The sequence below is a fragment of the Panthera pardus genome, unplaced genomic scaffold (genome assembly GCF_024362965.1).
Source record: "Panthera pardus isolate Hobbes unplaced genomic scaffold, ASM2436296v1 HiC_scaffold_25, whole genome shotgun sequence".
Classification (NCBI taxonomy): Eukaryota; Metazoa; Chordata; class Mammalia; order Carnivora; family Felidae; genus Panthera; species Panthera pardus.
In genome coordinates, this window is record NW_026526821.1 from 38831678 (window position 1) to 38848086 (window position 16409).

Sequence of the window (16409 nt, forward strand, 5' to 3'; positions counted from 1 at the left end):
TAACAAACTGTTCTTGGAGGGGCTGTGCTCTTTTATACTGACCAGTTTTTAAAATCTTCATAAAAGGGTCTTTAACAAGCCCAAACTTTTAAATATGAGTAGAATAAAGTCAAAAGAAGATGAAAAGAAATGGCATTCCTGGTGAAATAGGTCAGATGATTTTCAGACTCCAAAGTGTCCTGATAGTTTTACGTGATCCAGTCCAGTTCCTCAAAAAACTCTGCCAACAGGTAACAGGTCTTTGAAAGCTTTTGAAGCCAAAGGCTCCCCACCAGCCAGCCCATCACTTACTAAGTTCTCAGCCTCATTAAGAATGAGAAACAGATATCATGGCACCAACCTGTCTACGAGAACACAGCGAGACAAATGTAATTGCCTGTACAAGGAATATAAATCAGCAACTCCCAAATCATTCATATTTACACCCACTCCATTTTGGTTGTCTTTCCTTTATAATTTGGCCATACATCGATGTCAAGTATATAATTTCATCTGGGGCTTTATCAGTTACCGCCCGAGCCATGATTATATGGTGCAGGGAACTTCCTCTCCCTGAGTGAGTCTATCTTTAGTATCTTCTTGATAGCCACTTCTTACACATAAAATCAAAAGAAAAGTCTTGGTTTTCTTATGTGGCTCCAGAATCACTAACTATAACATTTAGAAGCAATTTATCAGCTGAAACCATTGAGTTTTCAGCTGCCACTACAGTTTTTCAAACCAAAGCGGTCTTACTCCTTCCCTTTGTTAGTTTTTATCAACTCACAATAAACATTTTAGGGATTTTGATACTGGCCATTCAATCATGAGCTAAGTTCAACTTTCATCATGTTAGTGTCCAGGCCTAACTGCACAAAGACAGGTTTTGAACTATCAGAATCATAGCAACAAAGATAAAGGGATGATTTCTGGAAGAAGTAACTTTTTACAAACAAAATAAAAAATGGCTCTCCAATCTAGGATTCAAAAGATTAATTTATTAGTCTGAGAAGAGGAGTCACACACTGTACCCAGTAATATGCTTCTTTTATTTTTGTGCCTTTATCTTAAAAATATATTTAAACAGGAAACAAAGATAATATTGAATTTTCCCATAAATTTTGCTTTCTTATTTACAGTGTTACATTGTAAATAACATTCCATTATACACAAATTAGGGACTGTGCATTACTGTATGTTCTCTTTACATATTCTTTCATAATATAGTACATATAGCTCGAAGATATGCAGTATTTAAGCTTAGAAAAGCTTGAGGAAAGAAGTACAAACTTTATCAATAAGACTATTATTTAAAAAGGTTCTGACCTTAATTCTCTGCTAGATTGTTTCACTGAAACCATTCTTTGTTAAAGAAAAATGCCCCATATGAGGGATGAGAATAACAGTTTAAGTTACCACAGGATCCACTTAAACTGGTTAACAAATAAAACACTGTATCACTTATTACTGTTATTAAATGGAGCACTACCACTGTCAAATCATTTAAACAAGTAGATTTACTCTTCAGTTCGGACACATTACATCAACAACAGCTGGTACCTCTTTATGAAATCAAAAATGTTTCCTGCAACTCTAGGTTTTACTTGTAAACAGTAAAGCACACATTTTGTGAAGATGATTTAGTCATTCCCGGTCTTAGGTTACACAGTAAGGAGTTTCTATTTCATCAGGGGAGAAGCAAGCACACGCACTGCACACACACGCACATACACACGCACACTCAGTCCCGTCACCTGCCGAAGACCTGCATGTCACTAAGCGCTAACCACGGCAGCACTAGTGTCGCGAGCAGTGCACGAGGCTGCAACAGGAATTATAAAATGGCGAAGATAAAACATCCAAGTTCAGTTAAAAACCCCGAAAAGCTCAGGTTCTGAAATGCCTCTCAGACGCTTCATGCTCAGCCTGAGGGTCAGTTCACTGGGCTCTCCAGGCGGCAAACCCCACCTTCGATTGCCACGGACTGTCCTGCCACTGCACCGGGAGGGAGTCTTGAAATGTGAGTCTGCAGAGAGGGAGACAGGAGAGCGTTAGAAGTGCCAGCTGTGTCCTCCCATATGTGACAAGGATGGAGGAAATACTGGAGTGACACAGCCTCTCTTTGCTTCTCAGTATCTACAGAACATGAGGGTGGTAACCTTTAAGTGCAGAGAGATCTTGTTTGTTCAAATCCTGCAGGGAATGTTTACTGAGCAACTACTATATGCTAAGCATAGCACTAGCAACTAGAGATACAGATTGAACAAGAACTTAGAATTTCATCGTATTCAAAATAGTCATGGTTTTAACGCCAACTATATTAAGTATATTCTAGTTCCTCTGAAAACTAGTAATTTATATACATTTTGTCTTCTGAACATTCAAAGCAACTGAGAATACCCGATTCATGTTTATATTTATTCCCTAAAGGATTTGAATAGCTTGCAAAAATTCAGACAATTCAACAACCTAAAAAGTGAGGTGATGAGAGAAAAGGAAAATAAGAGCTTATAAAATAAGGTAAAGACAGGCATGAGATTACCACGCAATTCTAGCCTGAGTTCTGTACCTGTGCTAGAGGCAGACTGTTGCCCTGTCTCTCAGCATCCTCATTCCACAACCAGATAGGTGGTTCATGTGTGTGTCCACAGCCTCACAACAAACCAACTGCTCAGAGGAGAACTCCTGTTCCTGGTACGAGGTCTGGGAACTATTTCTCTTACAGGGCTTCATACACACTGGGTACCATGTTTTGTGGGTGAGTAAAGACATCAGTGTACAACAAGGAGTTTTGTAGGGCTGAGTATTAACATCACTCAAAGGAGGCTGGCCCTGAGCAGAAGATAGTAAAAGCTGTTCCATAAAGGGTCAGGATGATGTCAGCCAGGAATTCCTTTTTTTTTTTTTTTTTTTGACCGTCTGGCTTAATCCAGGGATAGATAAATGTTGGGAGTTTCTAAGAAGAACAGAAGGACTGCATATCCCTTTAGGTAATCCTCTCTAATTCTGCTACTCTAAACAAGTTTTTCCTAAGGACTGAACTGAAGTAAGTTCAAGCCCAAGGTGAGGCTGTTAGATGCTAGTGAAGTGGCCAAGTCTAAAATGGGAATGACATCTTCTCACGCAACCAAATGTGAAACAAGCCTGTTTTAGATGGAGTAACAGCTAAGCTAACTCTGTTGTAGTTTGAGCGTGGACACTATTCTTTAATCTCACCACACAAGTCCCATTAGAGTAGCTGACATACGTCAACAACTTGGAAAGTTCTAGAGAATGGGAAGTGTTCTTTGGGCACTTAGTTTTTCTGTGTGCAAGGCAGGAAGCAACCTGTAACCTACAGGGGGGTGAGGTCTGTTGCCTCAGGTGGAGAGCTGGGTGAGGCAGTCTCTGTGGTATCTCCTGGGATATGAGGATCAGTGAGTTCACTCACCATGCTCATGCTTCTGGGAACCCTGTCCCAAAATCTGGCCTCATTGCTGCATTTGAGGGCCAAACTTGGGTCTCACCATATGGATATATTGTACCTGAGAAGTCCACAGTAGGAAAACTTGTAGCTCTTTTGTTTCTTGTGGTGCCTCATTAATCTAGCAGGAGTTAGAACAGGGTGTGTTGTTCAATTCTGCTACCCAGAAGTCCTTGTCACATCAGGCACAAAAATCTCAATTCTCACAATTCTCAGTGTTGATACGGCCACTTTTATTCTTCCAGAAATTTCTTAACATGAGGTAAAAGAGAATTTTCTCCCCAGTTATCATTCATCAGTTTTTTAAAAAGGTTCTTCTAAACAAGAAAGATCCCTGGAAGAGTAGATAGAGGTCCCTCAGTCAATTTCATCCCTAATCTCACCCCCTACAGTCATAAACACCATCATGCAACTATGACAGGGATCGAAAATGTGGAAAACAGCATGGGGGTTCCTCAAAAACTTAAACATAAAATTACCATGTGGTCCAACAATTCCACTTATGGATATATATCCCAAACAAGTGAAAGCAGGGACTTAAAAAGGTATTTCTAGACCCATGTTCATAGTGACCTTATTCACAATAGCCAAAAGGTGGAAACAACCCAGGAGTTCATAACACAATGTGATATATAGTATATATAGCAATGGAACATTATTCAGCCCTAAAAAGGAAGGAAACTGTGACACACAGTACAACATGGATGAACTTTGAAGATGTTATACTAAGTGAAATAAGCCAGCTACAAAAGGACAAATATTGTAGGGTTCCACCTATATGAGGTGTCTATTAGTCAAATTCATAGAGACAGAAAACAGAATGGTGGTTGCCAGGGTTTGGGGGAGGGGTAATGGGAAGTCACTGTTTAATGGGTACAAAGTTTCAGTTTGAGGAGATGAAAAGTTCTGGAGACAGATGGTGGTGATGGTTATACAACAGCATGAATATACTAAATACTGCTGAACTGCGCACTCAAAAATGGATCAAATGGTAAATTTTGTTATGTAAATTTTACCATAATAATAATAAAAGAATAAAGCAGAAATGACAATTTCTGACCTGGACCAGAACAGTAGTCCATATGATAGTATTAAGAGAAGGGGCTAGTTAGGAATGAATCTACAATGCAGACCCCCGTAGAAGAAACATTAACACCATCAGGTTCTGTTCACAAATAGGCTGGAATTCTCCAATCAGGTTCATTAAAATATCTGTCCCTAAAAGAGAAGCTCACAGGAAAACCTGTCTTCATGTTTCCCAGAGATTCAGGGAGAATACAATGGGACCTCCTGGCAGGCCTGGTGGTCCAGGCACCAGAGGCTACAGAGAATAAATTAATTGTTTAAAGATCAAAGAGTGAACATATGTCCAAGCAGATGGCCTGCAACTTGACCAGGGGGATGTTGGTCTTAAAGCAACTGATTTCCTGCTGACCAAAGAAAAGACCAGAGCTAGAAGGAAGAAATTCTTGCCCCACGGACCAGGGGACTTGATAGCAATCCCTTGAGATTTACAAAAACACAGATGGCCAATTTAAACTTATCTCTGACACTCCCACCCCCACCAGGTTTACGACAGAAGAACAACTAAATAAACTGAACTGAACTGCAAAGTCTCTAGGAGAGTTAGAAAGGAAAAGAAAAAGGATTGGAAAAGATGAGACTGGTCTTGAGATAATCTGTTAACAGTACATGGCAAAATATTTCGAAAATACATGGAGATCTGTATAAATTTTGCTGTTTACATAGGACGGAAATGCTCAACTAGACAAACTAGCTAAGATTAATTTCTTAAATCATCATCTAGTCAGGAGGGATTTTGTGATTGCAAAACACATTGGCGTGATCTTGGTGTTGGGAGGAATACAATGGGCAACAATCCATCCAAATGTCAGTACTTCCCCAGTTTCATCCATCAACATGATCTTCTGATTCATCAGAAAATCACTGCCCTTGGTCTGAAAAAGTTTGAGCCGGAAGAATTTGAAGCTTTCTTTGGAAATTTCAATGGAGCATCAAATCACATTATAAACAATGGGAGCTATTTAAGAGAATGTTTATATGAGTGTTTATCTCGAAAAGTTCTTTTAGAGAACTGGGTTTGAATTCCTCTTGTAGCTAAAAATAGACCATTTTCTATAATGAATTTACATGTCACCATTTAAAAGCACAATAAAATATTTTATATTGTCTGAGGACTGTGTAGATTCTTGGGTACCCTATAATCATTAAGAACTTTACAAGCTGTCTTTTTTTTTTTAATTTTTTTAATGTTTATTTATTTCTGAGGCAGAGAGAGACAGAGCATGAGTGGGGGAAGGTCAGAGAGAGAGGGAGACACAGAATCCGAAGCAGGCTTCAGGCTCCGAGCTGTCAGCACAGAGCCCAATGCGGGGCTAGAACTCACAAACTGTGAGATCATGACCTGAGCCGAAGTCGGTCGCTCAACCGACTGAGCCATCCAGGCGCCCCATAACAAGGTGTCCTTAAGGCAATTTAAAAAGCAATGTATTTTTATTGAAATTTATAACTAATGATAAATAACATGAAAAAGCAGCAGACAGGTTCATTTTGGGCTATTTTCCTCCACTTCTTGCTGCATGCCCCACTCATACACTTAACCATGACTCCATGTCTGTCATGTCCTTTTCTGGTTCTTTCTCATGTAAAGACTCCCTTGACTGGATCCCCAACTCAAACTAGAAGCTCTTCTTCTAGCTCTAATGGCACCCATCTGAGCATTTCTCGTCCTGTGATGTAACTGTCTTGGTTTTGGTTTGCTTTTAATTTTTAAGTCTCTGTAACGGAAAGTCAATTGGAGACAGGAGCTTGTCTTACACGTACCTCTATATTCCTTGCACCTGTCAAAATGCTTGGCCCAGAACGTTCGCACACTCTGGAAATGCTCACTGAGTGAAGTGACTAAAATACACCCTCAAGGGCTATACTTACAAATACACAGGGTCTCAGGTGCTTTAACGTGTGTGACCAACCAGTTTGATTAAAAAGTGAATCAAACTAGTTGTCATAGTAAAGATTCTTTTAAACAGATTTTTTTAAAGACTAAACTTTTCAATTTTCCAAGTGATTATGTTTTTAGAATAAGATGGAGTTTTAGATTTCTCAGATGCTAACAGCTCCACACCAGTGGAACCCAATGGCCTTGTACTCACAATTCTCTGCTTTCTTGCTAATTCCCTGACACAGAGAGATCCTTGAGGTTAACATTCCTTGAAGAATTATCTACTTCAAAATTAAACTAATTCACAGCCAATATTCTTAGGCCTATATCTTGCTATAAAACCAAATACATTGTATAATAACATATTTAGCCTAAGATTTCAAAATGAGAAACTTAAAGAAAAAATATTATAGAAATTGTATAATTCCTTGATGTCCTAATCACAATCTAAGTAGTAGCTGAGACTTCCTATCATTCATATTCATGTCTTTAAATCTCTGAAGACCACCTTAGTGACTGCTCTTTTGTGGTTTCTAGGAAAACTGTAAGCACACAATTTAATTTTAAAAGTCTCAAAGCCTTTATTTAGTGGTTATATTTTAATCCATCTTTCCACTCTTAGAATTGTTGCGATCTGCCACAAAAGTCAAGGAAAGAGCCTCTTAAACAAGTTTATCCTCCTTCAGTGGGGTTAGAAAAATAAAATCTGGACAGACACAGTCCAAAAAAAGCTCTTGGAAATATTTTATTCATTGGTTTCATAATTCTGAGGGTTTGGTTTTCTGTTTTTAAAAAATAGAGGTTGCAGCAAGATAGCACAGTCAAAGCAATACAGACATTTACAAATAGAACAAATGACGCTGAAAAAAAACACTCTGCACAGACTTAAGAAACAGTATTTCAAAACAGAGAAGAGGTGTTTTTATCAACCAGAAGCTTAAACAGTACGTGCAATACACAACATATTATGCCCAATTCTAAGGTTAATCTACAGAGACAGTTTATCATGATGGCTGTGTGCATGGGTTACTGAATCAGAGCATCTCAGGTTCTGGGCCATTTCTTCTTCTTCTTCTTGGACACATGGAAGGACTACATTTCTGTTTCCTTTCAGTTGGGTGTGGCTATGTGACTGAATCAGGCCAGTGGACTAAAGTGGTATGAGCCACTACCAGGCTTTGCAGAAAATCTTCCTATGCACTATTCTCCATGCTCTTTTCTCTGATGACATTGAGGCCCATGTGCTATAAGGAGCTTGGACCCTGGTTCACAACTTGGGAGGAGAGCATCCTGTTAATCCTAATCCCCAATTTGGATTTTACGTGAATAAGAAACACACTTCTTATTGTATTTGAGCAACTACACATTTTGGGGGTTCCTTCTTAGAGCAGCTAGTGCTATCTTACCCAATAATACAGGCCTCTGCACTTACTAGCTGCATAATCTCTGTTGGCTACTTAACTTCTCAGGCTCCATTTCTAAAATGGATATAATAGTAGCATTTATGATCAGGTTGATAAGGACTATATGAGATATTGCATGCAATGAAAACATGTGTCAATAAATGTTAGGTTATTGTTATTCAAACAAACACACAGCCATAGAACAAAACATTATATAGCACAATCTCTATTATAGATTTTTGGATATCCCAGAATTGAGGAATTCTATTTTAAAAGTTCTATAGTTTGCAAAAATAGAATGAGGTATTTTAAAGAAAAGTTAGCTGCATGCTAAAAGGTAAGGTTCAGGAAAATTGACATTTTTAGGTCAGTATTTTTGATAGGGGCTATTTTGCTGCTACAGATAAAATAATTAACAATTGCTAAGTATTTAGTGACTCCTAAAGGTTTGTACATATCTGCTTGCTATATAACTAATCTTCTAAGGCTCAAAAACAATGAGCATACTTGGGTACTATAGAGAAAACCAAACTTGTAGAATACTGGCAAATTGCCTTCTAAAAACATGTAGCATTGTAGGGAAGACAAGTATAGCCATATAAAATGATTAGAAAACCATTAACCAAAGCCCTTATAGTGACCATGCACTGTAAGGGTAGAATACTCCAAAGTTGTCTTCTAACACCACCAAGCAATTAACTCAATTCTGCAAATTGTCTGACAATTTACCTCAATTCTGACACTTATCTACCAGGAGATAGTGTCAGATCCCCCAGATTAAGGGGTCAGTTCCACGAGACTTTTTCTCCTTCCCAATCCAGATGCCAATCACAAATCCAGATTGTCACCTGTGCCTCTGACCTACCCACTATAAATAGCACAACCGCTCCTCAAGTTTGCTAATTTGTTGGAGTGGCTCACAGAACTCAAGAAAACAGCTTACTTACTAAGTTACTGGTTTATTGTAAAAGTGTATAATTCAGGAGCAGCCAGATGGAAGAGATGGAGAGGACAAAGTAATTGGGAAGCAGTTCAGAGCTCCTATGCCTTCTCCAGACATGCTACTTGCCCCAGCACCCCCACATGTTCACCAACTCCACCCTATCGGGTATTCTGGAGATTTTATTACATAGGCATGACTGATTAAATCATTGGTTATTGGTGACTGAGCTATCTCCAGCCCCTCACCTCTCTTTAGATGTTAGGGGGTGAGGTTGAAAGTCCCAACTCTCTAATCACATGGTTGATTCCCCTGGCAACAGTCCCCATCCTTAGGTTACCTTGGGGTTTTCCATAAGTTGTCTCATTAACATAAACTCTGGTGTGGTTGAAAGGGGTTTGTTATGAATAACAAGACACCGATTTCACTCTTAAAGATGTATCTCGATTTTAGGAACTGAGGACAAAAGACCAATATAATAAAATATGATCCCACTGCTCTTACTGCTTAGGATATTACAAGGGTTTTGAAGCTGTGAGTCAGGAACCATGAAGGAAGACCAAATAAACATTTCTTATGATAAATCATAATACCACAGATACCCAACCACAAATGCCATAGGAAGTTAGGAGTGAGAAGACGGATGTGGATCAAAGAATTGAGGAAGACATTCCGGAGGCCTTGGCACTAGAAGGCAAGTAGAATGGGAGGGCAGAGGGACACAAAAATGACATGTTGGACCTTTGTAAGGAAGAGCTGATAAGTTTACTTGGTTTGAGCCACACAGTTTTTCCAACTTTTAAAAACTAGAAAATATTTTTGTTAATATAATTTATTGTCAAGTTAGCTAACATACAGTATATACAGTGCGCTGTTGCCTTTGGGAGTAGACTCCCATGATTCATCGCTTACATACAATACCTACTGCTCATCCCAACAAGTGCCCTAATAGAAAATATTTTTAAATGGAGAAGTTATATAAAAGCATCTTGATTTCTAGCTCGTCTTGAAAAATTTGGCAACCCTTATATTCCCTCACTGAGGTGAAGTAGCAGCTACCATTTTTGGCAAGAATTTTCCACAGGTGAAGCTGTGTTCCTCCTGTGGCATGTGTTCAGAAGGCACCTAATATCTGGTGATGTTCTTTCAGTGGGTTTAATCCACTGGGTTTAGGTCATGGCAGCCCGATCCTTCCATATAAAGTTTCCCCATCAACGTTTTGTCCAATGGTTGTAGCAGCCACTGATAATCATGCTTAAGACCCCTTATTTCATGAGGAAGTTCCCAAAGGGTGGTTTCCTAATTCTGTCAGTCTCATTACATTAACAGCTGAAATTCATCTATGAAGAACTTTCTCTCATCAACTTTTTGATATTCCAAAATAAAGTTCACATAAGAAAGAAAGGATAAATACTTGATTCTTCCACTGCCTCAGGGCTCAAATAATAAGGCTCCAAAAGCAGCCAATCATTTTCCCCCTCATCATTTTTTGTGATGTTAAGAAACCAGTTTTGTTAGAAGAAAGATGATAAGAGATTAAAGAGGGAACATGGTTTGAGGGGATAAAAGGGATGGAAAGAGAAGTTACAGCATTTTGCTTCTTCATTCATACCAGCCCAAGGCCAATTCTTCTATGTTATATAAAAAAGAGACAGAAATAAAAGAACTGTAAGAGGTACCTTCAAACTCCAACGCAAAAGAAACTATAGCTGGACTGACTTGCTAGTTCTGTTCTGGATGACTAATCTGAACACTCATATGTTTTAAGTCAAATACAGAGCCTTTAGGATGAATTAGCTCCTTTTGGATTGACATAAAATAAGCATTGCTGTCAGTTAATAAAGTTTGCTCAAGATCAATTTGACTAGCAGAAAGTTCTTTCATCAAAGTGAACTGGGTGTTAAGATAGTATGAGTCTGCTAAGGCTTCTGTAACAAAATACCTCATGCTTGGTGGCTTAAACAACATCAATTTATTTTCTCATATATTAAGATATCTGTAGATTTGGTTTTTCTGAGACCTCTCTCCTTGGCTTACAGATGTTCTCTTCTCTATTAGTACAACCCTAGTGTCTCTTCCTCATCCGACAAGGACTTTAGGGCCCCACCCTTCTGTTCATTTACCTTAATCATCTCATTAAAGGCCCTATCTCCAAATACAGTCACATTCAGGCTTCAAGATACGAATTTGGGGGGACATAATTCAGTCTTCAATAGATACAGATCTTAAAGTGATACAGAGTAAAATCCAAAAATGCCCCATATGTTCTGGTTTCCCTTAGTTCTCTGAGCTGAACTCCTCCTGCTCTCCCTCCTTTGCTCAGTCCTTTCTCTCTCTCCACTTGCCTTCTTGCTGTTACTCAACCACATAGCACACCCCTGCTTGAAGGCCATTACAAGTGGTGTTCTCACTGCCCAGAAAGCTCTTCCATCCTTGTCCCTGTGCCTCACTTGCTCAACTTTGCCAGATATGTACTCAAAAGCCACCTTTTCAAGAAAGTTTACTCTGGCCACTCACCTGAATCTCACTACCATCACCCTCTCTGCCTCAATGTTTCATACGTCCTTACTACTATCTAACTAGCCATTTATTTTGCTCCTTTATCTTATTCATTGCTTGTCTCCCCCACTGGGTCATAAACTCCATGAAGGCAGGAAGTTTATCTATTTGTTCGCTGCTTTTTCCTCAGTTCCTAAAAGATAGTGTGGCACATGGTAGGGGTTCAGTATACTTGGCAAACGAATAAAGAACCTCCTTCCTTCCTTCCTTCCTTCCTTCCTTCCTTCCTTCCTTCCTCCCTCCCTCCCTCCCTCCCTCCTTCCCTCTTTCTTTTTCTTTCTTTCTTTCTTTCTTTCTTTCTTTCTTTCTTTCTTTCTTTTTAAAAAATGTTTATTTGTGTGCATGTGCAAGCAGGGGAGGGACAGAGAGAGGGACAGAATCCCAAGCAGGCTTCGTGCTGTCACGCGGTCAGCACAGAGCCCAACATGGGGCTCAATCCCACCCAGGAACCATGAGATCATGACTTGAGCCAAAATCAAGAGTTGGTTGCTCCATGGATGGAACTGGAGAGTGTGATGCTAAGTGAAATAAGCCATACAGAGAAAGACAGATACCATATGGTTTCACTCTTATGTGGATCCTGAGAAACATAACAGAAACCCATGGGGGAGGGGAAGGAAAAAAAAAAAAAAAAAAAAGAGGTTAGAGTGGGAGAGAGCCAAAGCATAAGAGACTGTTAAAAACTGAGAACAAACTGAGGGTTGATGGGGGGTGGGAGGGAGGGCAGGGTGGGTGATGGGTATTGAGGAGGGCACCTTTTGGGATGAGCACTGGGTGTTGTATGGAAACCAATTTGACAGTAAATTTCATATATTAAAAAATTAAAAAAAAAAAACAAAAAAAAAAACCAAAAAAACAAAAATAAATAAACTTAGAAAAATTTAAAAACAAAATTTAAAAAAAACCCTCAGAATGTTTTTTTAAAGCATGTACCTATATAGGATCATAGATTATTATAAAACTTGATATTTAATTATTTGTTTAACCAAGGTTTCCATAAAAGATTTTATAGAAGGTTGTATACTTATTAGCAAAATTTAGCTCCTTTAATATTGAGAAAATATAGTTTTTTAAAGTTAATCAAAGATGTAATTAAAACAAATATAAAGGCGCCTGTGTGGCTCAGTTGGTTAAGCCTCCAACTTTGGCTCAGGTCATGATCTCACAGTTTGTGTGTTCAAGCCCCGCATTGAGCTCTGAGCTGACAGCCCAGAGCCTGGAACCTGCTTGGGATTCTGTGTCTCCCTCTCTCTCTGCCCCTCCCCTGCTCCTGCTCTATCTCTATCACTCCAAATAAATAAATAAACATTTTAAAAAAGCAAAAAAAAAAAAAAAAAAAAAAAAAAAAAAAAGAGTTGGTTGCTCAACCGGCTGAGCTACCCAGGTGCCCCAAGACTTTTTTTTTTTTTTTTTAAATGAGGGTTGGGAAGTGAAAGAGAGCAAACTGCAAATTAGACATTTTATATTTCTTAATTTTATATTTTTACACTTACATTTGTTATAAAATTTTAAAGAGACTTGTATAAATTAAATAGTCAAAATGATATTGAAGCTGTGGACCTTTAAAAAGTCTGAAAATAAAAGCCTGCTTATTTTCCAAGACTGACATAGCATGATTCAACAGATTCTGTTCATCCATTTACACAACAATTGCATGTCAGTGTACATATCACTTTCTTTTAGACAGAGCATCACAGACATCAGCTAACTAGGTAGTGGTCAAGTGCAGGCTGTGTGCCTTATGTGTCTATTATGTTAGGCCGCATTAATACAATTTTGATGAATTCAGCATGAGGAGGAATATGGAAAACAGGACTTTAGCCTAGTGAGACATCAGTGCCTCCTGCTTAATCTTACATTATCACGAGCATTTGAAGAGACAGATCTTTTTCCCTACCATTTCCCCTTCTCTTGTTAATTCTGCCATAATTTTCCAACTGTTGAGTCCTCAGTAACTTATATTTTTCCATCTACTAACAGTGTCACATGAACTTTCTTAAAATACTATGGAATAATGTATATATTTCATAGAATGAAGACCCATTCAGCTACAGGCCAAGTTTGTCTTCTGTATTTATCACTGTGCTACTCGGGGCCCATACATTTGGTACTGTGAGTTGGCTCTGTTGGCTAAGCACATCTTATGTCCTTACATAGTGAATTCTTACCTGATGTGATAATAGTCATGCTTTCTTTTACTGGCACAAATGTGATAGACCTTAAATGACCGATTCCAGAGAGAAGGGCAGGAGAAATATGTCTGGTTGGCTTTTATCGCTTTGTTTCTATTAGGGGCATTCACCCCTCAATGAGTGAGTCAGGAGGCACTACCACCCCCACCCTTTTCCCAGAAGTTCCTTGCCCACTGCTGTCAAGGGCTGTCTTTCAAGGAGATACAAGTTGTGAATAAGTATATTCTGAGCATTCTTTGTGTGTGGTATTAAACCTTGGAATGTAGTTTACTGCTCTAAAAATAGGGTTTGGTCTTTAGACTTCATCCTGAAAGCAGATGTCCTCAAGTAGTTGACAGTTTCACATGAACTTGCTTAATATAGTCCAGAATAATGTGTATATTTTATAGAAGAAAAGCCCACTTAACTTCAGGTCAAAAGATCTGGGTGCTCACTTCCTAAGCCCCTGTGTTCGTGGGCAAATCAGTGAAAGTCTCCCGAGTTATAAAATGAGGACTTTGGGTTGGATTCTCTCTAGAGTAGCCTCTCAAGTTTTAACATTTTCTGATGCTTACTTCATTTAGCTTTTGTATACATTGTTAATGAATCCAAAAACAAATGTTTTACTTTTATTCCATCATTGTCTTACACTAAAAGTAATAAATAGGCCAGAGCAATTTCAAGATGTAATTTTTAAGTTCAACTTAACAAATCAGAAATATCAACAGAATGAGAAATTAATGCCATATGTTAGTCATTTTACTGTATGTCACCCCTACCTAGTTTTCCACATTTAAAACAAGGATGCCATAAAAGATCCAATGGTGAATGTGGACAAAACACAAAGACAGCATTATGGTGAATTTCATTGTTAGCGCTGAAACATGTCTACATAAAGGGAAAAGTTCTATTGTTCTCACATATAAATATCATGTCCAAGGAGCCTTAAAATGCTGTCTGATGAGAACAGCATGTTGTTCCAGTCTCAAGGCAACTTTTGTTACTTCTTTTACCATGCAGGCAACACCACACTTCACAGGCAACATCAGACAAGATTGTCCTCCTATTTTTAACTTAAAAGCCCTGGGAAGGCATCCGCATAAACATGGCAGGCCCCACAGTACCTATTATACCATCACTCACATGGAGAATTATCATGAGTATTCCATTTTGCTAAAGGTGATAAAAGCTCTCCATTATTTAGCAAATATTTATTCTGCACTTATTATGAGGGAACAAAAGAATGAAACACACATGGGTTGTACTCTGAAGGCAATTATGTCTTTGCAGGATGCAGAAACTAGCTCTTCGTGAACCTAGTTCCTTAAGAAATCTTAATAAAAACACCAAGTCCCTATATTTGCATAATACTTTAATTTGCATAATGTTTTTACATCTATGAGATCTCCTCAAAATGCCATGTACAAAGATATTTACTATACCTGTATTTCAGGTGGAAAAAAGCAAGGCTCAGAATGGTTATGTGGTTTGCTTATGGTCACAGAGGAAGTGGAAAAACTGAAACTTGAAGGAATGCCTGTGGACTCCAAATTTAGGGCTCTCTTTACTCCCACAAAGCCTTACCATGAAGGATTCTAAATCTAGCTCTGTTAACAGACACACCTCTCACTGCAGGAGGCTTATGACTAAGTAGTTTCCCAGGGTGAAATAGGGCTTGCTCAGAAAAGCTATTGCCACAAATTTTACCAACAAATTTCAGGATGGTTCTGGGATTCAGAGAACTGGGTCTGAGCTTTAACTCTGCTGCTGACAAACTAGTTGGTCACAGGACTAGGAGGTTACCAGCTCTCTGGGCTTCAGCTACTTTGTAGGTAAAAATGAAAAAGTCAACTCAATCATACTCTGAGTCTTTCTGATTCTAACATTCTATATAGTTTTGTATTAGGCCCTCTAAATGTTTGAATACGTTTTTTCAAAAAAACCACACGTCTAAATTTTTCTAGAATTCAGGTTACAGATTTTTAATGTTTATTTATTTATTTTGAGAGAGAGAAAGAGAGAGAGAGAGAGAATGAGCTGGAGAGGAGCAGAGAGAGAAGGAAAGAGAGAACCCCAAGCAGGCTCCACACTGTCAGTGCAGAGCCCAACACAGGTCTCGAACTCTAGAACCGTGAGATCATGACCTGAGCCAAAATCAAGAGTCACACGCTTACAGGTTAAAGATTTTTTTAATAGCCCCTCTAAGAACTAACTAAAATTCCAGTTGGTCCCGGGACTTTGTGTCACCTTTTCCTTAGACCCAGCCTAGGACTGGGAGGTCTTTTTAGAGGGTAGTTTTATGACCACCTACTGAGAACCACCTACTGAGTATCTGAGGTTGGGACCAGGAGGCTGGATTTTCACCCTACTCCCATCTCTGCAGGAGCAAAGCCTGTCCTAGGCTACCTCTTGGATAAGTAGGTAGGCAGGCAAGCAGGAAGAAAGGTTGGTGGATAGGTCATGCAGACTAAATGTAAACATGTATCTGATACCATAATGTGAATGAATGCAAACTCAGGTTGTACAGACCTTTTGTACTGTACTCTGATTTTTAAAAATTTCTTTACTCTTCTTTTTCAAATATTGTAAGAGGAACATGTGCTATTTTTATATTAAAAACTGATTTTATTAAAAATTTTTTTTTAATGTTTTATTTATTTTTGAGACAGAAAGAGACAGAGCATGAGCAGGGGAGGGGCAGAGAGAGAGCAAGATACAGAATCCGAAGCAGGCTCCGGCTCTGAGCTGTCAGCACAGAGCCTGATGCGGGGCTCGAACTCACAAACCGTGAGATCATGACCTGAGCTGAAGTCGGACGCTCAACCGACTGAGCCACCCAGGCGCCCCATATATTATTACCGATAAAAGAATAAATCAGTATATGCCATTCCATGCTTTCCACGTGATCACAACTGTGTGTTTAAAAAAAAAA

At 38.8% G+C, this 16409-nt stretch overlaps 1 protein-coding gene across 8 annotated transcripts in view; it reads right to left on the bottom strand.

Annotated features, from left to right (window-relative positions):
• Nucleotides 1–16409, bottom strand: part of TASP1 (taspase 1) — a 310802-nt gene that overhangs the window by 35227 nt on the left and 259166 nt on the right. For 2 of the 8 annotated variants that reach the window (XR_008417793.1, XR_002083857.2), the window contains one exon: nt 1966–2005. The exons of 5 other annotated variants lie outside the window; for them this stretch is intronic. Coding sequence is in view for 1 of the 3 variants with exons in the window: in XM_019462770.1 (XP_019318315.1) it covers nt 1913–2005 (93 nt within the window). In the remaining 2 variants the exon portion in view is untranslated. Of the gene's footprint in view, nt 1–957; nt 2006–16409 lie in introns of those variants that run through there. One more of the 8 variants, XM_019462770.1, reaches the window with a different exon arrangement.